This window comes from Anabrus simplex, chromosome 12 (genome assembly GCF_040414725.1).
Source record: "Anabrus simplex isolate iqAnaSimp1 chromosome 12, ASM4041472v1, whole genome shotgun sequence".
NCBI classification, from domain to species: Eukaryota; Metazoa; Arthropoda; class Insecta; order Orthoptera; family Tettigoniidae; genus Anabrus; species Anabrus simplex.
The window spans coordinates 17,013,807-17,033,882 of NC_090276.1; the positions used below are offsets into that span (position 1 = coordinate 17,013,807).

A 20,076-nucleotide genomic window follows, 5' to 3' on the forward strand; every position below is an offset into this window, starting at 1 on the left:
TCTCACTTACTATATTACCATCCTGGGAAAACACACATCCTAAATACTTGAAATTATCTACCTGTCGCAGCTTTGTATCACCAATCTGACATTCAATTCTCTCAGATTTCTTACCTACTGACATCAATTTAGTTTTCGAAAGGCTAATTTTCATACCATACTCATTACACCTAATTTCAAGTTGCAAGATATTAGACTCCAGGCTTTCGGCACAATCTGCCATTAAGGCCAAGTCGTCAGCATAGGCCAGACTGCTTAGTACATTTCCACCTAACTGAATCCCTCCCTGCCACTTTATACCTTTCAGAAGATGATCCATGTAAACTACGAACAACAAAGGTGAAAGATTACAGCCTTGTCTAACCCCAGAAAGTACCCTGAACCAAGAACACATTCTACCACCAATTCTCACTGCAGCCCAATTGTCAATATAAATGCCTTTGATTGACTTTAATAATCTACCCTTTCCTTACATTGATTCTGAAAACTACTCTTGGATAACAGTAAGCCTCCGTGGCTCAGGCGGCAGCGTGTCGGCCTCTCACTGTTGGGTTCCGTGGTTCTCATCATGGCCACTCCATGTGAGATTTGTGCTGGACAAAGCGGAGGCAAGACAGGTTTTTCTCCGGGTACTCCAGTTTTCCCTGTCATCTTCCATTCCAGCAACACTCTTCAATATCATTTCATTTCATCTGTCAGTCATTAATCATTGCCCAATAGGAGTGTGACACGCCTCAGCAGCCGTCATAATTTCCATCAATGAATATGGAATTTTCATGACCGCACTGTAATCAAAACCGACTTTTAACATATTAGGTCGTGTTACGTACATTTAGTACGTCTAGAAGGGATACTAAGTACAGCACAAAAATGGCCAACAGGACACCAGTGGAATTGGGAGGTTGTGGGTTCGGATCCCACTGGTGTCTGGTCGGCCATTTTTGTTCTGTATTTAACATCCCTTCTACACACACTAAATGTACGTAACACAACCTAATAGGTTGAAAGTTGATTTCGATTACAATTTCTATCCTCGCCGCAAGACGGTGGCTTCATTCATTCCATCCCTGACCCGGTCATTAACTGGAAAACAGGTTTTAGGTTTTCTTATTTTCATACTCCTGGATAACACTAAAATAGATGAAGGTTACTCTGATTCTACTGTAACATATCAGGGCACCAATGGAGAGAGAGAGAGAGAGAGAGAGAGAGAGAGAGAGAGAAAGATCAAATGAAAATTGTGTGTGATGGGGTACTCGTAGGGCACGGTTAAGAACACCTTTTCAGGGTAAAATTCTGACAACTCTATAAGATCTACAGCAATTGAAAGGATATTCAACATATACCACAGTTAAATTTGTATAATATTTTGCCCCTTAAGAAAAGAATTACCCTGAAGAAGAGTAAATATATCCGAGTCCTTTCCTTTTTAGTCATGAGCTTGATGACTGGTTGGATTCAAAGATGCAACATCTGTACGCAAAGTGCTAAAAAAAAAAAAACCCACTGAAATCTTAGTTTTGAACAAAAGATCTTCTACGAGTCGTATTCAATTATTACTTTGGATAATGCTAAGTGAAATGCACTGCTAATGAAAGAAATATGAAGCAGGTCATCATTCAGAGATTGAAGTCGTGACTTAACCCAAGGTTTTCTTCTATTAAAAAAAAAAAAAGAATGAAATTAGAATGGGTGGAATGTAGGAATAAAGAACTTGAAACAGAGGGAAATAATATTCTGGTCGAATAACACAATTAGAGCAAAGCGAAAATAAAATATAAAAAGGACTTCATTAGAAATGAAACTGGACTAAGACAGAGGAGTGTGCTGTCACCTTTTTTTTGTTTCTAATGGTTATGGATAAAATTGTAAAGGAGACAAAGGAAGCATATGAGAATAGGTAGATGAAGTTATTACTCCTTGCAGACAATATTGTGGTCTGGAGGAAAAAACAAAAAAAACAAAGAAGAACAAGAACAACTTGAGGCATTGAGCAAGAAAATTGAGAAGTATGGTATGAAAATCAGCACGGAGAAAAGCAAGACAATGGTGATATCAAGAGGAGAAATACAAGGGAAAAGCATTGTGAAAATTGGTGGTGAAAGGATTGAAATTGTGGACAGTGTCAAGTACCTAGGGAGTGAATTAATGAAGAATACAAGGCTGGACATGGAGATTAGCATGAGGGTGCAACAGGGCAATGCATTCTACCAGAGTGTAAGAAACCTTGTCTAGAATAAGGAAGTGTAAAGAGATTATGTACAAAATGTATTTTGTATCCATATTGACTTATGCTGCTGAGACCTCAACAATGACAAGCAGAGAGGAGAATACAATTCAAGCCAGTGAAATGAAATACCTAAGAAGTATGATAGGAAAGATAGATTGAGAAATGACAATGTTAGAATGGAATTAATTATTTTAACCATAATGATCAATTAATTAGGTCTGTATTGATTTCAACTTAATCATACATTTATGTATTTAACACATTTAATCAACCTTGTCAATACATTTTATTGTCATTAATATCCGTACATGTTTCAAGAAGTTTTAATTGCTCTCTTCTTCAGCGGTGTAAATTATACTCCGCGCCGCTTTATTTCTAAATTGACTTTTGGCCGATTTTGGGTGTGTCTGGTGGTTATGCATTGAAACATAGACATCCAACCAACCCGAAGCTGCCTTTCATATGGAGTTATATTGGCAGAGTGTGATCTCGAAACCTAGTTGCCAACTCTAATATTTACATTCACCAAGTGGTTAACCTATCTCGCCCAGCGTGTATGGTATTCGGTACGACTCGCGATCTTTTCCATTTTTCTTGCGTGATTAGTATTTTTCATATTAGTCTTTATCTCTCTAGTATAGTACAGTCTAGTGTAGCTTACAGTTTAGCACAGCATAAGTTAGTACAATAAAGGTTTAGTGTATAAAAATACCTGTAGTATTATTTATTATTTACATCCGTGTGTTCATTAGCGTACATAGTTCATGCGTGTTTTGTATGTCTCAGTGTAGTTTGGGAAAGACAAGTGGCAGGAAAGTGATGCTGAGATCAGTGGAGTGTTCCCTTTGTAGGGCATAACCTTCTTCCTCTCCCAGCCATTAGCGGTGAGTGATGTGTTTTTTCCTCATTCTCTTTTGTTCTTAATAGTGTATTCTCTTTGTAGTGTCAGATGTTGTTAGTAAGTGTAGTTTGAGTGAATTTGTTTTCAATCCCGATTCATTAGCTTTTCCGAGTATGGTATTACATTGTACGAGGGCTGTTTACTGGGGCCGTATTGCATCAGCTGTTCTCGCGGCAGTAGTGTGCGGCAACAGAGGTGAGGTGATGCTCATTTGTTTCGCAAAACGTCAATTTAGACGTAAAGCCATGCAGAGTATAGTGTTGAAAGTCAATAATGAAACGGTTGTGACAAAAAAGCTGTTAGTTTTTAACATTTAGACATATCATTTTATCATTTTTATTTCTTTATAGTTTTTTAAGGTAATGAGAATACAAGAACTGATTGGTTGTGTGATCTCATAAGAAGCCACAGTTTCAGTTTTAGATCATTTAATACCGGGCGAGTTGGCCGTGTGCGTAGAGGCACGTGGCTGTGAGCTTTCATCCGGGAGATAGTAGGTTCGAATCCCACTATCGGCAGCCCTGAAGATGGTTTTCCGTGGTTTCCCATTTTCACACCAGGCAAATGCTGGGGCTGTACCTTAATTAAGGCCACGGCCACTTCCTTCCAACTCCTAGGCCTTTTCTATCCCATCGTCGCCATAAGACCTATCTGTGTCGGTGCAACGTAAAGCCCCTAGCAAAAAAAAAAAAAAGATCATTTAATCATTTTTAACAGTTTTATGGATATCTAAAATTATGTTCATGAGACAAGGTTCGGGACTGAGGTGTATATAAATGTAAAAGTCTGAGAATATTTTGGTAATTTACACTGCTGAAGAAAAGAGCAACTAAGTTTCTTGAAACATGTATCGGTTTTAATGACAATAAAATGTATTGTGATGAGTTGATAAATTAACACTAGACTGGTAGCTTCTATACTAAGATTTATTAGCTAAGCACTAAAACTACACAGGACTAGCAAGCACATAACTTTCACTCATAACATACACTTACAAAGTTCACGCTCTTTCTCTCTCTCTTAATTTCTCACTTGTTGTAACACTACAGATTACTCTTACAAACTAAACAGATATCTTGCAAAGTCACACATCACACACACTTGCACCCTAGAGCAGTGTACAGTGTATTTAAAAAACAGCCACACACTACAAAATTTGTGTACACCTACACAGTTTTACATTCACACACAAGGTCCCACGTTGCACGTTCTCTCCTTTGCCGTCAGTCCGCACTGTGGCACACTAGCCCGACAGTCACAGCAGTTCACTTACTTCAGTCACTCATTGACTGAGCTCACAAATGAACTGCACCAATTCCAACCCAGGCGAGTCATTCCTGTCTTATATATCTGTACCAGTCCTTCCAGAACTGTCCAGATGCTGGATGTATCCAGGAACCTTGCGAGATGGAAGACTCCAGGTTACTCGTCTCGTAATTTCCATAGTCCTATGCCACGCTACCACGGGCGGAAGCGAGAGGGGGCTGGTCTAGCACTTAAGCCTTGTTCGTTATTGGTGCGGTCGAAGAGTAAGCAGGTGGGCTGTTAGAGTGATGTCACCATCCCATAGAAAGTTGGCATGGCAGACACTATATCCATTACAATATTAACAAGGTAGATTAAGAAAATCTAAATGAGAGAATTGATAGGAATAAACTAAGATAGTTTGGACACGGAAAGACGATCAAGGAGAAAACACTAAAACAGGCAAGGGAGATGAAGTTTGAGGGAAAGAGAGCGAGAGGGAGATCTAGAACAAGACGGATCGATTCAATAAAGAGTGCAAGGAAAAGAAACCTGGGCTGGGACAAAATGATGGAAGAGGAATGGTGGAAGATGGAGAAGTGCCATAAATGCCCCGACCCGCCAGCAGCTGGACAAGGGGAGCTACTTCATTTTCGTAGCAAGTCGCAAATTACTTTCTCAAAATGCCTTCAAATTCTTTTCAAGAAATTACATTCACTTGAAAAACAAAAGACTTTTCTTTTTAAGAACACTTTTGTCTGTGTATAACTTTACTTTTTGTATGACTGTATAAATGGAATACATACCTGATGTTGTGATGTGGGGAAAGGACAGCAAAGAAGTGCAACAACAACTAGATGAACTGAACGAAAAATTAATAAGTATGGCATGAAAATCAGTACAGAGAAAAGCAAGACTATGGTGATGTTGAGAGGGGAAAGGCAAGGAAAGGGCACTGTGAAAATTGGAAGTCAGAGTTTGGAAATTGTGGACAGCTTTAAATATCTAGAAAGTGAATTAATGCAAAATGCTAGGGTGGACATGGAGATTAGCAGGTTACCCCAGGGTAATGCATTCTACCTAAGTATAAGAAAACTTGTTTGGAGCAAGGAAGTACCAAGGAAAAGTAAAGAGATAATGTACAAAATGTACTATGTACTCATACTGGCTTATGCAGCTGAGACTTGGACTTTGAGTAGCAGGCAAGAGAGTGGAATTCAAGCCAGTGAGACAAAATTCCTAAGAAGTATGATAGGAAAGACAAGGAAAAACAGAGGGAGAAATGAAGATGTTAGGAAGGAAGTTGAGATAGGAAAGCTAAGTGACAGAGTTGAAAAGAATAAACTAAGGTAGTTTGGACATGTAAAGAGAATGGAGGAGAATAGACTTCCAAGACAGATGCTGGAGGCAGAGTGCAAGAACAAGAGGAAGACCTAGAACAAGGTGGATTGAATCAGTGAAGAGTGGCATAAGAAGACGAAATTTACACTGGGACAAGATCGTGGAAGAGGAATGGTGGAAAGAAAGAGGAAGATGGAGAAGTGTCACAAATACCCCAACCCGGCAGGAGCTGGATAAGGGGAAATGATGATGATGATGATGACCTATGACTGCAAAGGAGAAATACTGTACTGCAGAGATATTGTCTATTACTTGCTCATCACATTATCACGAAAATAAAATAAAGCACACAAGGCAAGTGATAAATTACCAGTCTGAGCTGAATTTTACTGTACAATAAGAATAATTTACACCATACATACAACATGACATTATTTTACAACCACATACAAAATATAAGATATAAAAAACCACTGGGTTACAAATATACCCGACCCTGCAGAGAAACGGGATACAGGTTCGACATACATACACTGGATTACAAATATGACTGAACCATGTAAGTGAAAAGTGTTTCAAAATGTGATGCACATACATTTGGCAGCACATTTACAGTTTCAACATACTGACTGAAAAAAGTCCCTGAGAGAAGGAACATCAAAATGAAAATCTGCCATAAAAAAAAAAAAAACATGTAATAATATACAAATCTGGCATGGATTTTATATATATATAAATATATTTCACAGGACACAATAAGACTATAGGAATGAAGGTAAAACTTTAAAAAGCATTCATTCATTTTGTTCCATTCATGTGCATAGCAGTCGGTCAACTGTTTATGAGTATGAAGATTATATCTTGAAAATACCTCCTAAACAAATAAAAAATATTTTGACTGGTGCTTTATGGCCCAGATTAATACATTATAATATATTTAAGTTTTCTGTAGAGTGCTCTAATTGCAGTTGTGGTTGATCAAGTTTCTCTTCTGAAGACACAGAGTAAGATGTAAAGATTAAACAGTTTACCTCTCTCACAAAGATAAAAACCCAAAAGATACCCTGACAAAGGTAAAGTAATCACTGAATTTAAAAACAGGAATATATTTTCCAATGAATTCACTACTCACAAACTTTGGATAGAACGAGGGCAAAAGCGGAGAGGGACGGATATAGTCAATTCCTGTCTAAGGAGAATTTTGTACTAACTGAGAGAGACGCGATTTAAATTTAACCCTCTTGCACTCAGCACACTGATATATCAATGAAAGAGATAATTGTGAAAATACTCACGATGCCAATATTTCTGCTGCTTTGTACTTAGCATCTTGATCATTTGTGGGTCTGCTAGATGGTAATAGCTGTACCTTTTTGTTCCATTTAAACTGCAAGTAGCTGTTTAACTGTTTTCTTTTTTTTGTACTAAATATTGTTCTTAATATAAATTCTTTGTCTTTTGTGATATTATTTTGTTACTAAGCATAATATAAAAATATAATCAACATAGGCCTATCATATTCCCATAACAAAACAGATCAATGAACGAGAAACTATAATTTACTTCTGGGGTCATTTCTGGGTCACGCACTTGTTGAATCGTAAAACTGTTGCAGAGGTAAATAAGTTGGAATGTCTCCTGAACAATAATGCATCTGCATTGTTTTGGATTTCATTGTAGGGACTAACCAAAATCAAATTTGTCAAGTCATCGGTGACCCGAACCGATAATAACTAAAGATAACAACGGGTTACTGGTGGGCCTATACGACGTAGAACCAAGTCATCATAATTCACTGCCGGAGGGAACGTGTGAAGTAACGTTGTATTTGCAGTATTAAGCATACCTCACAGAAACTGTGTTCATTGTTAGGAAAAATCAGACAGAATTGAGGCCTACATTAAGCACATCTACACTGGAATAGCTTGTGGTTCAGAAGATGAAAATGTCATTATAGGGGGCTAAATGCTTCAAGAAAACCTAAACTGAAAACCAGCTGCTGGATGTGAAACAAGCTAGAAAGATTTTTTTCTCACAGAACTTTCATTTTATTTTATTGTGTAATATACTTTAGATGTACTGCTGTCGGGAAGGACAAAGGAGTATCATTATAGAGAGGGGAGAAGCATGTTTTGAATCCGAATTAATCATTTTTTGAGGGGGGTGGGGTGCAATTTAATACTGGGATTACTGATAACCTAATTCAAAGGCTGGCATATTTCAGATATTTGTATATGCTAATGGAAATGATTTAAATGTAATAAGAAAATTTCTGATGTCTAAAAACACAAGATGGTCCGTCCAAATTTATTTCAAGTGAGTATCAATTAATCAAATTTATGATGATGGCTGACAGAGAGTGCTTCTTACAGCAGTACATCGCATACTAGAGAAGTGAAAATATGTGATGTTATCACTCTGATGACTAGCTGGATACTGATAGAACTAGGAATGAATCTTGTTGACTGACCAATATCTTCACCTTAATCCTACTTGAAAATAAAAAAAAGAAGTAGGATTATCAGGATCACTGTGAAATAGGGACTGGATGAAAAAGCAAACACAAGTCTATATACAATGCACACAAACTGAGCATACACGCACACAGGAGCAAATTGCTTCACTTGTTATATAGTACATCAATCTATTACATATTCACTGGGCCTTAGGGGAATGTGAACAATGAAAGAGAAACAAAAGAAGCTTATAGAGCAACTTAATATGCCAAGGAGGCAACGGGAACATTCTCAGTTATAATATTAATATACCTGATATTAGTCAAGTGCAGCAAACATTCATATTTAGAATTGCAAAATTATGGCTGAATGCAACCTCTAGCTCTCAACTAGATGATTCTTGAGGGGCAACTAATCCAACACCACATTTTTCACAAATGCTTTTAAGGAAAAATACACCTACTATTCAAAACAACTTGAACTTCCCCAGCAGAAATTTCTGTTCCATATCAGCCTCAAAAGCAGTTCTGGGGAAATTCAAGCTCGTTGTTAAAGCTTACATCAGAATGTATAAATATATACACTACTGCGTGCAATTTCACTGGAACTGGCTGCTTCCCTAACACATGGTGTTTTCTCATTGAACGATGGACAGTGAAATCTGAGAGGATAGCATAAACAATGCAAGGACATCCTAAAGCCTAATATGAAGAAGTGCAAAAGTTATATTGGTAATTGGGAGGACAGAGCATATGATCAGCCAATGAGCAGATGCATTCTTGAATATTAATTCTACAAGACTAAAGCACTATAAATAAGTGAAATTTAATAATAATAATAATAATAATAATAATAATAATAATAATAATAATAATAATAATAATAATAATAATATAATATAATAATACATGGTACATGTTTCAACCCTAATTGTAGGTCATCTTCAGCCAACTATATGCATTGGAAAGACATCTTAAACAGATATAAAATATGTTAAAACAATTTAAATAGATAAAATGATGAAAACATTGAAGAACTAATTTTTAAGTTAAAAAAACAATGTGTAGGGTCTGTCTTGGAGTATCTTTTTGCTTTGGAATAAATGACAAAGGGAAGATCCCCAAATAGGGTTGAAATACCATATTTACACGAATAATACCCGCGCATTTTTAAAAAAAAATTGAGGCACGAAATTGGGGTGCAGGTTTTATTTGAGTCAATGTTGGCATTTTTTTTTTCAAATTCAGTCCTCCTAAAGTTAGGGTACGGGGATTATTCACATAAATACGGTGTGTACCATTTTTTTATATGACTAAATTTATGTATTGAATAGGTGGACCAACAAATATCAATTCTTGTAGAATTAATATTCATGAATTGTCAAGTCACTATGGAATCTGTATGAAATTTATAGTTTATAATGAGTTGCCATATCATTCATGAGGATTCACAACATTCAGAACAGCAGCGATGAACCCACAAGCCCATTAAAAGATGTAACAGGATCATGATCACCACCGTCATCTTGAACAGTTTACAGTCTTTGGCGAGGTCTGTTGTTGGCTGGTTGGAGAAAAGTTTTACGACCACATGCCTTTGTTGATTCCAACCCTCCCAAGGGATCTAAACAGCCACTCCTGACCTCAACAAGAGACGCCCTTTCAGCCTCCCCTAACCTGAAATACAGACACTACCTGATGGGTTTCAGAGGCGTTTCCTACTCTGCGGGACCATCACCTCCCCAAGAGAGCTTCTTTGCCCTAAGCCATTGGCCCTCTCAGGGCATCAGGTTATTTCCCGCCACCCAACACTCGACACTGAATCGCTGGCTGCATAGTCTGCATATCAATATGTTGGTTATAAACTAGTATTCTGTCTTGTTTAATATGTTATTTTAACTTCTAAATCTTGTCCTAATTATTCAGCTGAAAAAGGCCCAATTAAGATTGAAACATGTCCTGTTATTAAATGTCATATGTACTGTATTGAATTGGTGGATTTTGCGCTTGAGATTTCTTTAGAAGAAATTTTGCCTAACTACAGTGTACAATATGGATCAGATCATCAAGTTCATTGCATGTAATGCATGGTTTAAGGATGAGAAAATAAGAGCAGGAATAATCACCAGGTTCGAGAAATGATCTCTTTAACCACATAAGGATCTCATAACCAACAATGCAAATACACTCAGAAGACAATCGTACTCGCCAGCGAGTGAATGCCTATGATGATGATGATGATGATGATGATGATGATGATGATGGTTACTGATATAAAGTGTAATAATTTCTTCCCCACTTAAGAAAATTTGCAGTTCTGGAATGAAGGGTGATCCCTGTGTCTCACTTAGTAGTTTCAGGATCAATCAACAAGCTACTGTAACTTAAAAACTGCAGCATTTTCATCTGAGTGAACAGACTATAAGCTGAATATATGATAAAAACAAAAGAATATGGCAATGAAAATAAATCAGTAGCTTCAAGAATTCAGAAAACAGAAATTGCTTTTCAACATACAAAGAATGTTTATAACAAATCATGCTTGTCCTGGAACAGTAAAATTCGTCATTACTTAAAAGTGATAAAAACTGAAGCTCTTTATGCTTCAGAAATGCTCAATTTACATTATAAAAATTTAAAGGAACAATTAGAGATTAAAGAAAGGAAAATCATGAGAAAAATCCTAGGGCCAAGAATTAAAAATGGAATAGATTACCCCAGACCCAAATAAGAAATATATTTTTAAATATCTAAAGTTAATGATACAATGAGTCTGCAAATTCAATTTATAATCCATCTGGAAAGAATGAATAACAACTTACTTATCAAATACACAAATTTTGGCCAATCAAAAGTACAATATCAAAATGGTAAAAGCAAGTAGAGAAAGATTTCACTGAATTAGGATCTCCAAATCTGCAGGATAGAAATGTAATCAGGAAAATTGTTCACACATGGGGATTCGAGGAAGACGAGAATAAACCAACAAGAAACAGAAATTACAACCAATGAAAATGAAGAACTGTTGGGCAAGGAAGAAAGCTCAACAAATGTCGATTCTGCATGGCCTTAAATGAGCCATTCCTGCAGAAGAAAAAGAAGATGGTGTCAGTATAACTGTGATACCCAACTTTTTTTGTGAATGTTCCAGTAACATCCTTGCTGTAGAAGTTACTCCTAGCTGGTTTGTTTCTCTTCCCTAGCTAGATAATATTGTTCATACAAGGGGACTCGAGGAAGATGGGAAGAAACCAACACGACGTACTCAGTTGGAGGAACAGAAATCACAACAATCGAGGAAAATGAAGAACTATTGGGCAAGGAGGAGAGCGCAACAAATGCTATTCTGCCTTCCTTCAATAAAGGATATGCAGTTACACTTCACTTGGGTTTCACAGTCCGCTGTGGGCTCGCAGACATGTTGCGTGCCTTGATTCTTGCTTGAAGAGTTAACAGGAGACCTGCTAACACGTCGTGGCTGTGAAGTTTCTTTCCGAAGAGTAGCCGTTTGACAGAATCGTCGTACGTTAGCAGCGCGACCATGTTCTGCAGCAGGAACCCTTGGCAGTATTCCAACAGTTCTCCGGCATTGTAGACCTGTGTAACATCAGGAGTCATTAACAGTGAATTTACACTAATAATCTACAAGAACACTAATGGCTAGTCCTTGGAATTTAAACTAAATGCAAAAAAAGCTGTAATATGTTGTTAAATATCTTATTATTTTCTACAAAATAAAAACATCTGGTAGGAATTTTATAGTGCCTCAAAATGCCTATTTTGCACAATGCAACCTATTTTAAGGTCTTGGAACCTAAAAATGCTATTCCTTATTTAGGTTTCTTTTAGTTTGTTTCCCGTGCAGTAATGAAACGGAAAGTTTTGAAAATCACATGCTGGGTTTGTTTCAAAAAATCTTTTAATAGTTTGGTTGAAGGAACAAAGAAATTCCGAGAAGGTTTTGTTGAGCACTCGAGCAGTAAGTAGGGAAATAGACAAGCAGCGTCACTGTGAGACCTTGGATTTACCAAAGTATACAAGGTGCAGATGACATAGTGATCTGGGGAGTCAAGAATACGGAAGTACAAATCCAACTAGAGGCTTTAGATGACAATACTAAGAAATATGGTAGGAAAAGAAATTGTTATATCAGGGGACAAAAGCTTGAAATTGTTGAATATTTCAAATATTTGGGAAATGAAATAATGCAAGATGCAAGGTTGGACAAGGAGATCAGCAGAAGGGAACAAGCGGGAAATACATTATACCAGAATGTAAGGAACCTAGTGTGAACAGACAAAGTTCCTATGAAATGTAAAGAGATAACGTACAAGATGTACTATATCGATATACTAGCCCGGGCACTTATCCTGAAAACTGTGGATTTGACAGTAATATTTGTCGTTTTCGATTATCTTTAAAGTTGTCTCCTCCCCTCAGGGTGCTAGGGGTGACTTACCCCACATAATTTTTTTCATGTGTTCACCAAGTTTAGTAACACACGCACCGGGCGAGTTGGCCGTGCGCGTAGAGGCACGCGGCTGTGAGCTTGCATCCGGGAGACAGTAGGTTCGAATCCCACTATCGGCAGCCCTGAAGATGGTTTTCCGTGGTTTCCCATTTTCATACTAGGCAAATGCTGGGGCTGTACCTTAATTAAGGCCACGGCCGCTTCCTTCCAACTCCTAGGCCCTTCCTATCCCATCGTCGCCATAAGACCTATCTGTGTCGGTGCGACGTAAAGCCCCTAGCAAGAAAAAAAAAAAAAAAAAAAAGTAACACACGCATTCATAATCTCAGCCATTTTGGACATTCTTTCTCACCCCTCCTCAACTTCCATTCCAACTGGGGCTGAACTATGACTTATTAAACGGCATCCACAGTATCACGGAGTTATGGGAGTCCTGGCCCCATAGCAACTTTTTCAGATAGTAAGCCGCATGTGTAGTATGTTAGTTCAGAGCTATGCTGGAACATTTATCTGTAATCTTGGTTATTTTGTATATTTTCTTTTTCACTCCTCACCCCGTGTTGATGCGACTGAACTTGGACTTAAATGACATCTGGAGTGTCACTATTCATCTCAGTGACCCCGAAAATTAAGGATTCTACTTTAACACTGGTCGTTTTCTGTTATTTTTATACTTCACCCCCAACCTCGGCCATTTTCAACTTTTTTCCACCCCTTCTTACACCCCATGCAGAGTGTCATTGTTCATTTAGCGACCCTGGAACCTATGGATTCAACACTATTTCTGATTATTTTTTTTATGCCACTCTCCCCCGAACTCCGCCCCTACTCCCAACAGTGCTTTTCTCCATACAGTCATATGTGTAGCAGAATCTCTCCTTGGCCTAGCCTACATTTACGCATGTGCCTACTTCGAACACCAGGCCTGTATTCTATTGTAGAATTCTTGAGCTGACATCGCCATGGTTGTCGCTGGTCATTTCTTCATCTGATTCCTAGATCGAGAGATAGTGTGATGCCAATATCTCTATAATGGTTTATTTTAGGCCCTTAAAACATAATTTTCGGGGCCCATAGGGCCTTACCGAGTTTCGTTCCTCGCGTCGTGAGGCTTAAGTGAGCTTTCTCTCATCCTTGTACACTAAATTCTATATTTAGCCTATATTAGCCTATGTTAATGAGCCAAAGGGCCTAAATATAGGGAATGGAGAGGGATGTTAACATTTCTTGTAGATGGGGTTACCCACAGGGTCGTAAAAGGTGAGTATACAAAATCTGGTTCAGATTGGTGGAACGGTATGGATCTGTATAAGGAACGGATGGACAGACATTCTGCTTTATATATATATACTGTATATATAGAAGACTAGTAAATGTACCTCCGGCTTCGCTATGGTATTCCACATTGTATATGGATATGAAAGCAAATTACTGTACACAGAGTGAATAAGATGTTTTTAAATTGCATGTCTCTTAGCGTTATCCAAGAAACAGCATGGGGAGGTCTAAATGTTGTTTCCAATGTAAAGTGTGAGTTGCGAAGTTGTGATGATAACGGCAGGCTCACTTGCTTACTACCATTCAAAGTTGAGTTGAGAAGTTTTCATTATAGTAGAAGGCCCCCTTGTCTACTGTGCGGTCACAATCGATCTGGACAGTTTTCGTTACAGTTTTCTACTTCCAGACAAAACCGGAAAGGGAAGTTTTGAAGAAAATTGCATGCTTCCTTGCCTTCTGCCAATCAAATCGAGAAGGGAATTATTCATTACAATATAGGACCTCCTTACTAATGCCAGTTAGACAGGAGTTAGAGAAGGACCCCATTCCTATTGCCAGTCAAAGTGTACGTGGGGAGTATTGATTACAATAGTAGACGCCCCCCTACAGACAGCCACTATCAATTTGATAAGTACTCATTATAATGGCGGACACATCCCTTCCAGATCACTACAAATCAACTTCAATGAATATATATAGATAGACATATGAAAATATATGCCTGTTTACAATATTGCAGACCTTCATATACAGATTAATTGCTGCTAAATAGCACGATATATTGACAAACAGATCGCACCGTGAGACGCCTATTTTAGCGGACTAAATTGTTCACCCCATGTCATTTTATGGTAGTGCTTCTACTTATGGGTTAGACTGAGTTTAAAACGCTGAATAGGGAGAAATATAGGTAAGGTTTTTGCACACTGCATTACTTTTCGGATACTTATGTGACAGCTAGAAACATAGAATGTGGCTCACATATGGCTACTTGGAGGGCCAAAGTTCGTGCCAGATTCTTGTTTGCTACTTGCTTTACGTCGCACCGACACAGATAGGTCTTACGGCGACGATGGGACAGGAAAGGTCTAGGGGTGGGAAGGAAGCAGCCGTGGCCTTAATTAAGGTACAGCCCCAGCATTTGCCTGGTGTGAAAATGGGAAACCACGGAAAACCATCTTCAGGGCTGCCGACAGTGGAGTTTGAACCTACTGTCTCCCGAATACTGGATACTGGCCGCACTTAAGCGACTGCAGCTATCGAGCTCGGTGAGTGCCAGATTTGCTGATTCTGTCTTCCATCTAAAAGTGTCAAACTATGAATTATACGTGTAAAAACTGCAAAATTTATGTATAATCGTGAAACACAGACATATTTAAGGCATGGCAGAGAGAGATACAACAAAAAGTCATAGGACCAAAGTTGTAGATCACTCCAGATTGAACGGAGATTGTGCCATCCATTTTGTGATATGACTTACCGTACGTTTAGCCTTGAAATAAATTGAAACAAAGGTCTGCACCATCATTAAAATTGCCTCCATATTTCGATATTTTCCGGGGGTAAAAAGTAAAAAATTTAAACATCTTGGAATTTTTCTGTCGGTTACAGGCTAAAACCTATAATTTTGCCAAATTTCAATTTTACAGCTTGTCTGGCAGATTGTGCCACCATCATGATTTTGGGGAGAGGGGTAAAAATGAGGTCTTTCAAGAAACGAAAGCTAAAATATATGCAGATGGTCATTATTACACTTGAAACGTTTAACCATTTTGCCAAAATAGTCAATGTACACACACACAGTCTTTAGGATTTTATTTATCAGCTTAATAGAGGAAAATTACAGTCAAGCCACTCAAAGATTATTTTTCACAATCTTATTGGTTATTCACTTTACTATCCTACAAGCTTATGAATATATTGAAGCCGCTTTTACCATTAGTGATGCTGTATCATAATGAAAATACTTCAACCCTTCACTTCTTTTCAAGCCCCCCCTTAAGTGTATTTTCTGAAAACAAATTATGCGTGTTTCTTTACTTTTAAAGGAGGTTCCAAATACCAATTTTCACGTCTTACAGACTGTTAAGTTTTTAAGATATAGATGTACTTATTTAAACAGTTCACCCCCTTTTTCACCACCTTAGCGGCAGAATATCAAAAAATCCCCCCTTAGTGAGCAGCTACACTGTAATACAAATGTATTCCCAAAATGTTAAGGTGTAGACAAACTGAGAGACAGGATGGAGGAGGGCAGGATACCAAAACAAGCGTTGGAGGAAAGAGGGCAAGACGGAGGTTCAGAGTAAGATGGATGGATGGACTCTGTCAAGAACAGTATTAAAAAAAAGAAGACAGAACTGGAATACAATTGTTGTGTTTGAGTCATCAGTCCATAGACTGGTTTGATGCAGCTCTCCATGCCACCCTATCCTGTGCTAACCTTTTCATTTCTACGTAACTATTGCATCCTACATCTGCTCTAATCTGTTTGTCATATTCAGACCTTGGTCTACCCCTACCGTTCTTGCCACCTACACTTCCTTCAAAAACCAACTGAACAAGTCCTGGGTGTCTTAAGATGTGTCCTATCATTCTATCTCTTCTTCTCGTCAAATTTAGCCAAATCGATCTCCTCTCACCAATTCGATTCAGTATCTCTTCATTCGTGATTCGATCTATCCATCTCACCTTCAGCATTCTTCTATAACACCACATTTCAAAAGCTTCTATTCTCTTTCTTTCTGAGCTAGTTATCGTCCATGTTTCACTTCCATACAATGCCACGCTCCACACAAAAGTCTTCAAAAACATCTTTCTAATTCCGATATCAATGTTTGAAGTGAGCAAATTTCTTTTCTTAAGAAAGCTCTTCCTTGCTTGTGCTAGTCTGCATTTTATGTCCTCCTTACTTCTGCCATCGTTGGTTATTTTACTACCCAAGTAACAATATTCATCTACTTCCTTTAAGACTTCGTTTCCTAATCTAATATTTCCTATATCACCTGCCTTCGTTCGACTGCACTCCATTACTTTTGTTTTGGACTTATTTATTTTCATCTTGTTGGTGGAAGGAGAGGCAATGGTGCAGGAGCTGGACAAGGGAAAGTGAAAATGATGATGATGATGATGATGATGATGATGATGATGATGATGATGAAGGTGAGAGAAAATACCTCATTTATAACTTAGGCTCTTCATTCTGCTGAAACTAATTTTGAATAAATACATTTATAAAGTATCTGAAAAACAAAAACAACTTTATTATTATTATTATTATTATTATTATTATTATTATTATTATTATTATTATTATTATTATTTACTTATTTATCATATGATGCTACAATTGACAATCAACTATGTACAAGTTCTTAACAGGCACAAAAAATTGACTATATACACATCCAAACTCCATGTTAAAAAATTTCTTAACAACTTAATTAAAGTGCGTCAGGTTTCGTTCTTGAAAGAACATCATCAGATTGCAGGGAAGCGAGGATTTCATTAAGATAAAATCCAAAACTCAAGTTTTTAAGGATATGCAGTATATAAAAATAAACATGAATATATATATGTGTAGATTGAATCAAGGTGTGGTAAAGCTAATGCATTGAGCTTGCAGTTGCAATCAACAGCGTTCTGTAAGAAGGAAGTCAGCTCCCGGACGAAACTATCTTTACATCGGTCTGTTTTCAGACCAACTTCACTTTACGGGAGCGAAAGCTGGGTGGACACAGGATATCTTATCATAAGTTAGAAGTAACAGACATGAAGGTAGCGAGAATGATTGCTGGTACAAACAGGTGGGAACAATGGCAGGAGGGAACTCGGAATGAGGAGATAAAGGCGAAGTTAGGAATGAACTCGATGTATGAAGCTGTACTCATAAACCAGCTTCGGTGGTGGGGTAATGTGAGGAGAATGGAGGAGGATAAGTTACCTAGGAGAATAATGGACTCTGTTATGGAGAGTAAGAGAAGTAGAGGGAGACCAAGACGAGGATGGTTAGACTCAGTTTCTAACGATTTAAAGATAAGAGGTATAGAACTAAATGAGTCCACAGGACTAGTTGCAAATAGAGGATTGTCGAGATGTTTAGTAAATTCACAGAGGCTTGCAGACTTAACGCTGAAAAGGATAACGGTCTATAATGATAATATATGTACAGTATATTTGAGTGTGATTTGATAGAAGGATACACCGAAGTCAACTCCACCTAGCTGATAAGGCTACCATGTGACCAGAGAACTTGTGGTCAGATAACGTGTCTAAACTCTTAGAGTGCCGGGGTGCACCATCGCGCTCCTCTGTAGCCTAGTGAAAAGTGCCAGGAGCGCGATCGCGCTCCGTGTTGCAGCTGTCTATGTAAGTTGTAATAGTTTGCACATATCTGAGAGATGGCACCTCCAGTCGGCAGCACTCTGTAGTAGAAACTACATAGTTTCTAAATCTACCACCAGAGTCTCTGTGCGACATGTGTTAATGTTATGATTTTTTCTACTTCAGCTGTTTGGCGTGTACCTGTAGACCATGTGTTCGTAATAATGGTGACTAGTTCTCGTATTGTGTTTGAAATTGATGACGATTTGGTACAGTATATTGATTAATTGAGTGATGATTCTGATTATATCGAGTCAGGCGATGATTCAGATGATAAGAGTAATAATAACAATGATGATAGTGGTTAAATTATCCAACTTACTCGTGTGACAGTGATGCATGAAATTTCCGATAAAGACGGTAATGATAGTGACGGGAATAATGATGAAATTGACGGAGACAGTAATGATGATGATGACCAGATTCCCGATTTCCGTAAAATTCAGTCGGATCACGACATGCAATTTTAGCCCTCTCCTGCATTCCTTGAGATGCCCGGCCCTAAACGTGCACCTCCTACTGATGCTAGACCAAGTCAGTATTTTAATCCATTTTTACAAGAACTATTATTCTTAAAACACTGATATTTTACAAACTGGTAAACAATGCATCAGTGTGCACAGGAATACCAAATTTAGGTGAGTATGATCAAAATACTAGGATGTACTGAGATCCAAATTTGAATTTTAAAATTTTTCAAAAATTGCATGAACTATTTTAATTTTTTGCTCGGAAGTTATGAATTATTTTCGTGATGTTAATATAATGAGTGAAGAGAGGGATCACTTAGCTACAAGAGAATGTAAACTACAAAGAGATATCTTGAAAAGTGAGGATAGGATATGCTTTTATCTTCGGTGCTGCCTAATAGGCATTTTCTCTCTGGCATTCTTAGCAACCACGGCAGTAAGGGAGCCGGCACTAAGAGGGTTAATATAAAATTGCTCCAAGCACTGGCCGAGTACTTTTTTTTAACGTTAAGATTTGTATTACCTGCTAATTATGAGAGAAGTTCCTCGACAATGGCTACACAGAAAGAAAAATGTTAACACTATTTTACAGTTTGGGTAGAAAGCATATATCGTCGAGAGTATTTTGTTTATTGTCTCAATTCATAGATGAAAGGGGAGGCTAACTAACTTGTTGCAAAAAAAAAAAAAAAAAAAAAAAATCTGACACGTAGTTTTCATGAAATAACGCTTCAAAATAAGGTAAAATTTGTGCTAAATATGTGACGTCACACACATACTCTGTTATAAGATGACGCTGAGTTGGAGGTTAGCTGAAACAGCAAAAACAATTTAATAAGCAAGTCTAGGAAACACTCAAAACCCGGCAGCCGTTGCAATAGTGGTAGCTTACCGGCAAATTTTTTTTTTTCACATAGTTTGCAAATTTATTTATTCAAAATTAGTTTCAGCAGACTAAAGAACCTAACAGTCATAAATTGAGTCAAAACAGAAAAGAAATGGCTTCAGATATTAAAAAACCTAAGACGAACCGTGTGACACACAGACTGAGGTAGCAGTGTCATTCCAGTGTTGTTAATTTGTACTAAACTAAATAATGTATATGGTTGTGATGAACTGTGTACAGCTGATAGTGCAAGGATAAAAATGGAACAGTAAGTGTGCTGAAATGGCAGTGGATTTGCTACTGTTGTACAATTTAAAAAGAATGAGATAAAACAATGAAATACTATGATATTACAATAACAGACATTACAGAACTGTTGTAGTTACAGTTTCCTGGGGTTTAGGTGTTGCAAGAGA

General features: G+C 37.7%; 1 protein-coding gene across 1 annotated transcript in view; it reads right to left on the minus strand.

Annotated features, from left to right (window-relative positions):
- Positions 1–6,079: 6,079 nt before the first annotated feature.
- LOC136884440 (ankyrin repeat and BTB/POZ domain-containing protein 2) overlaps positions 6,080–20,076 on the minus strand; it is a 309,915-nt gene continuing 295,918 nt past the window's right edge. The window contains exon 21 of the mRNA XM_067156605.2: positions 6,080–11,769. Within this exon, the coding sequence (XP_067012706.2) occupies positions 11,554–11,769 (216 nt within the window). The 3' untranslated portion in view covers positions 6,080–11,553. The remainder of the gene's footprint in view (positions 11,770–20,076) is intronic.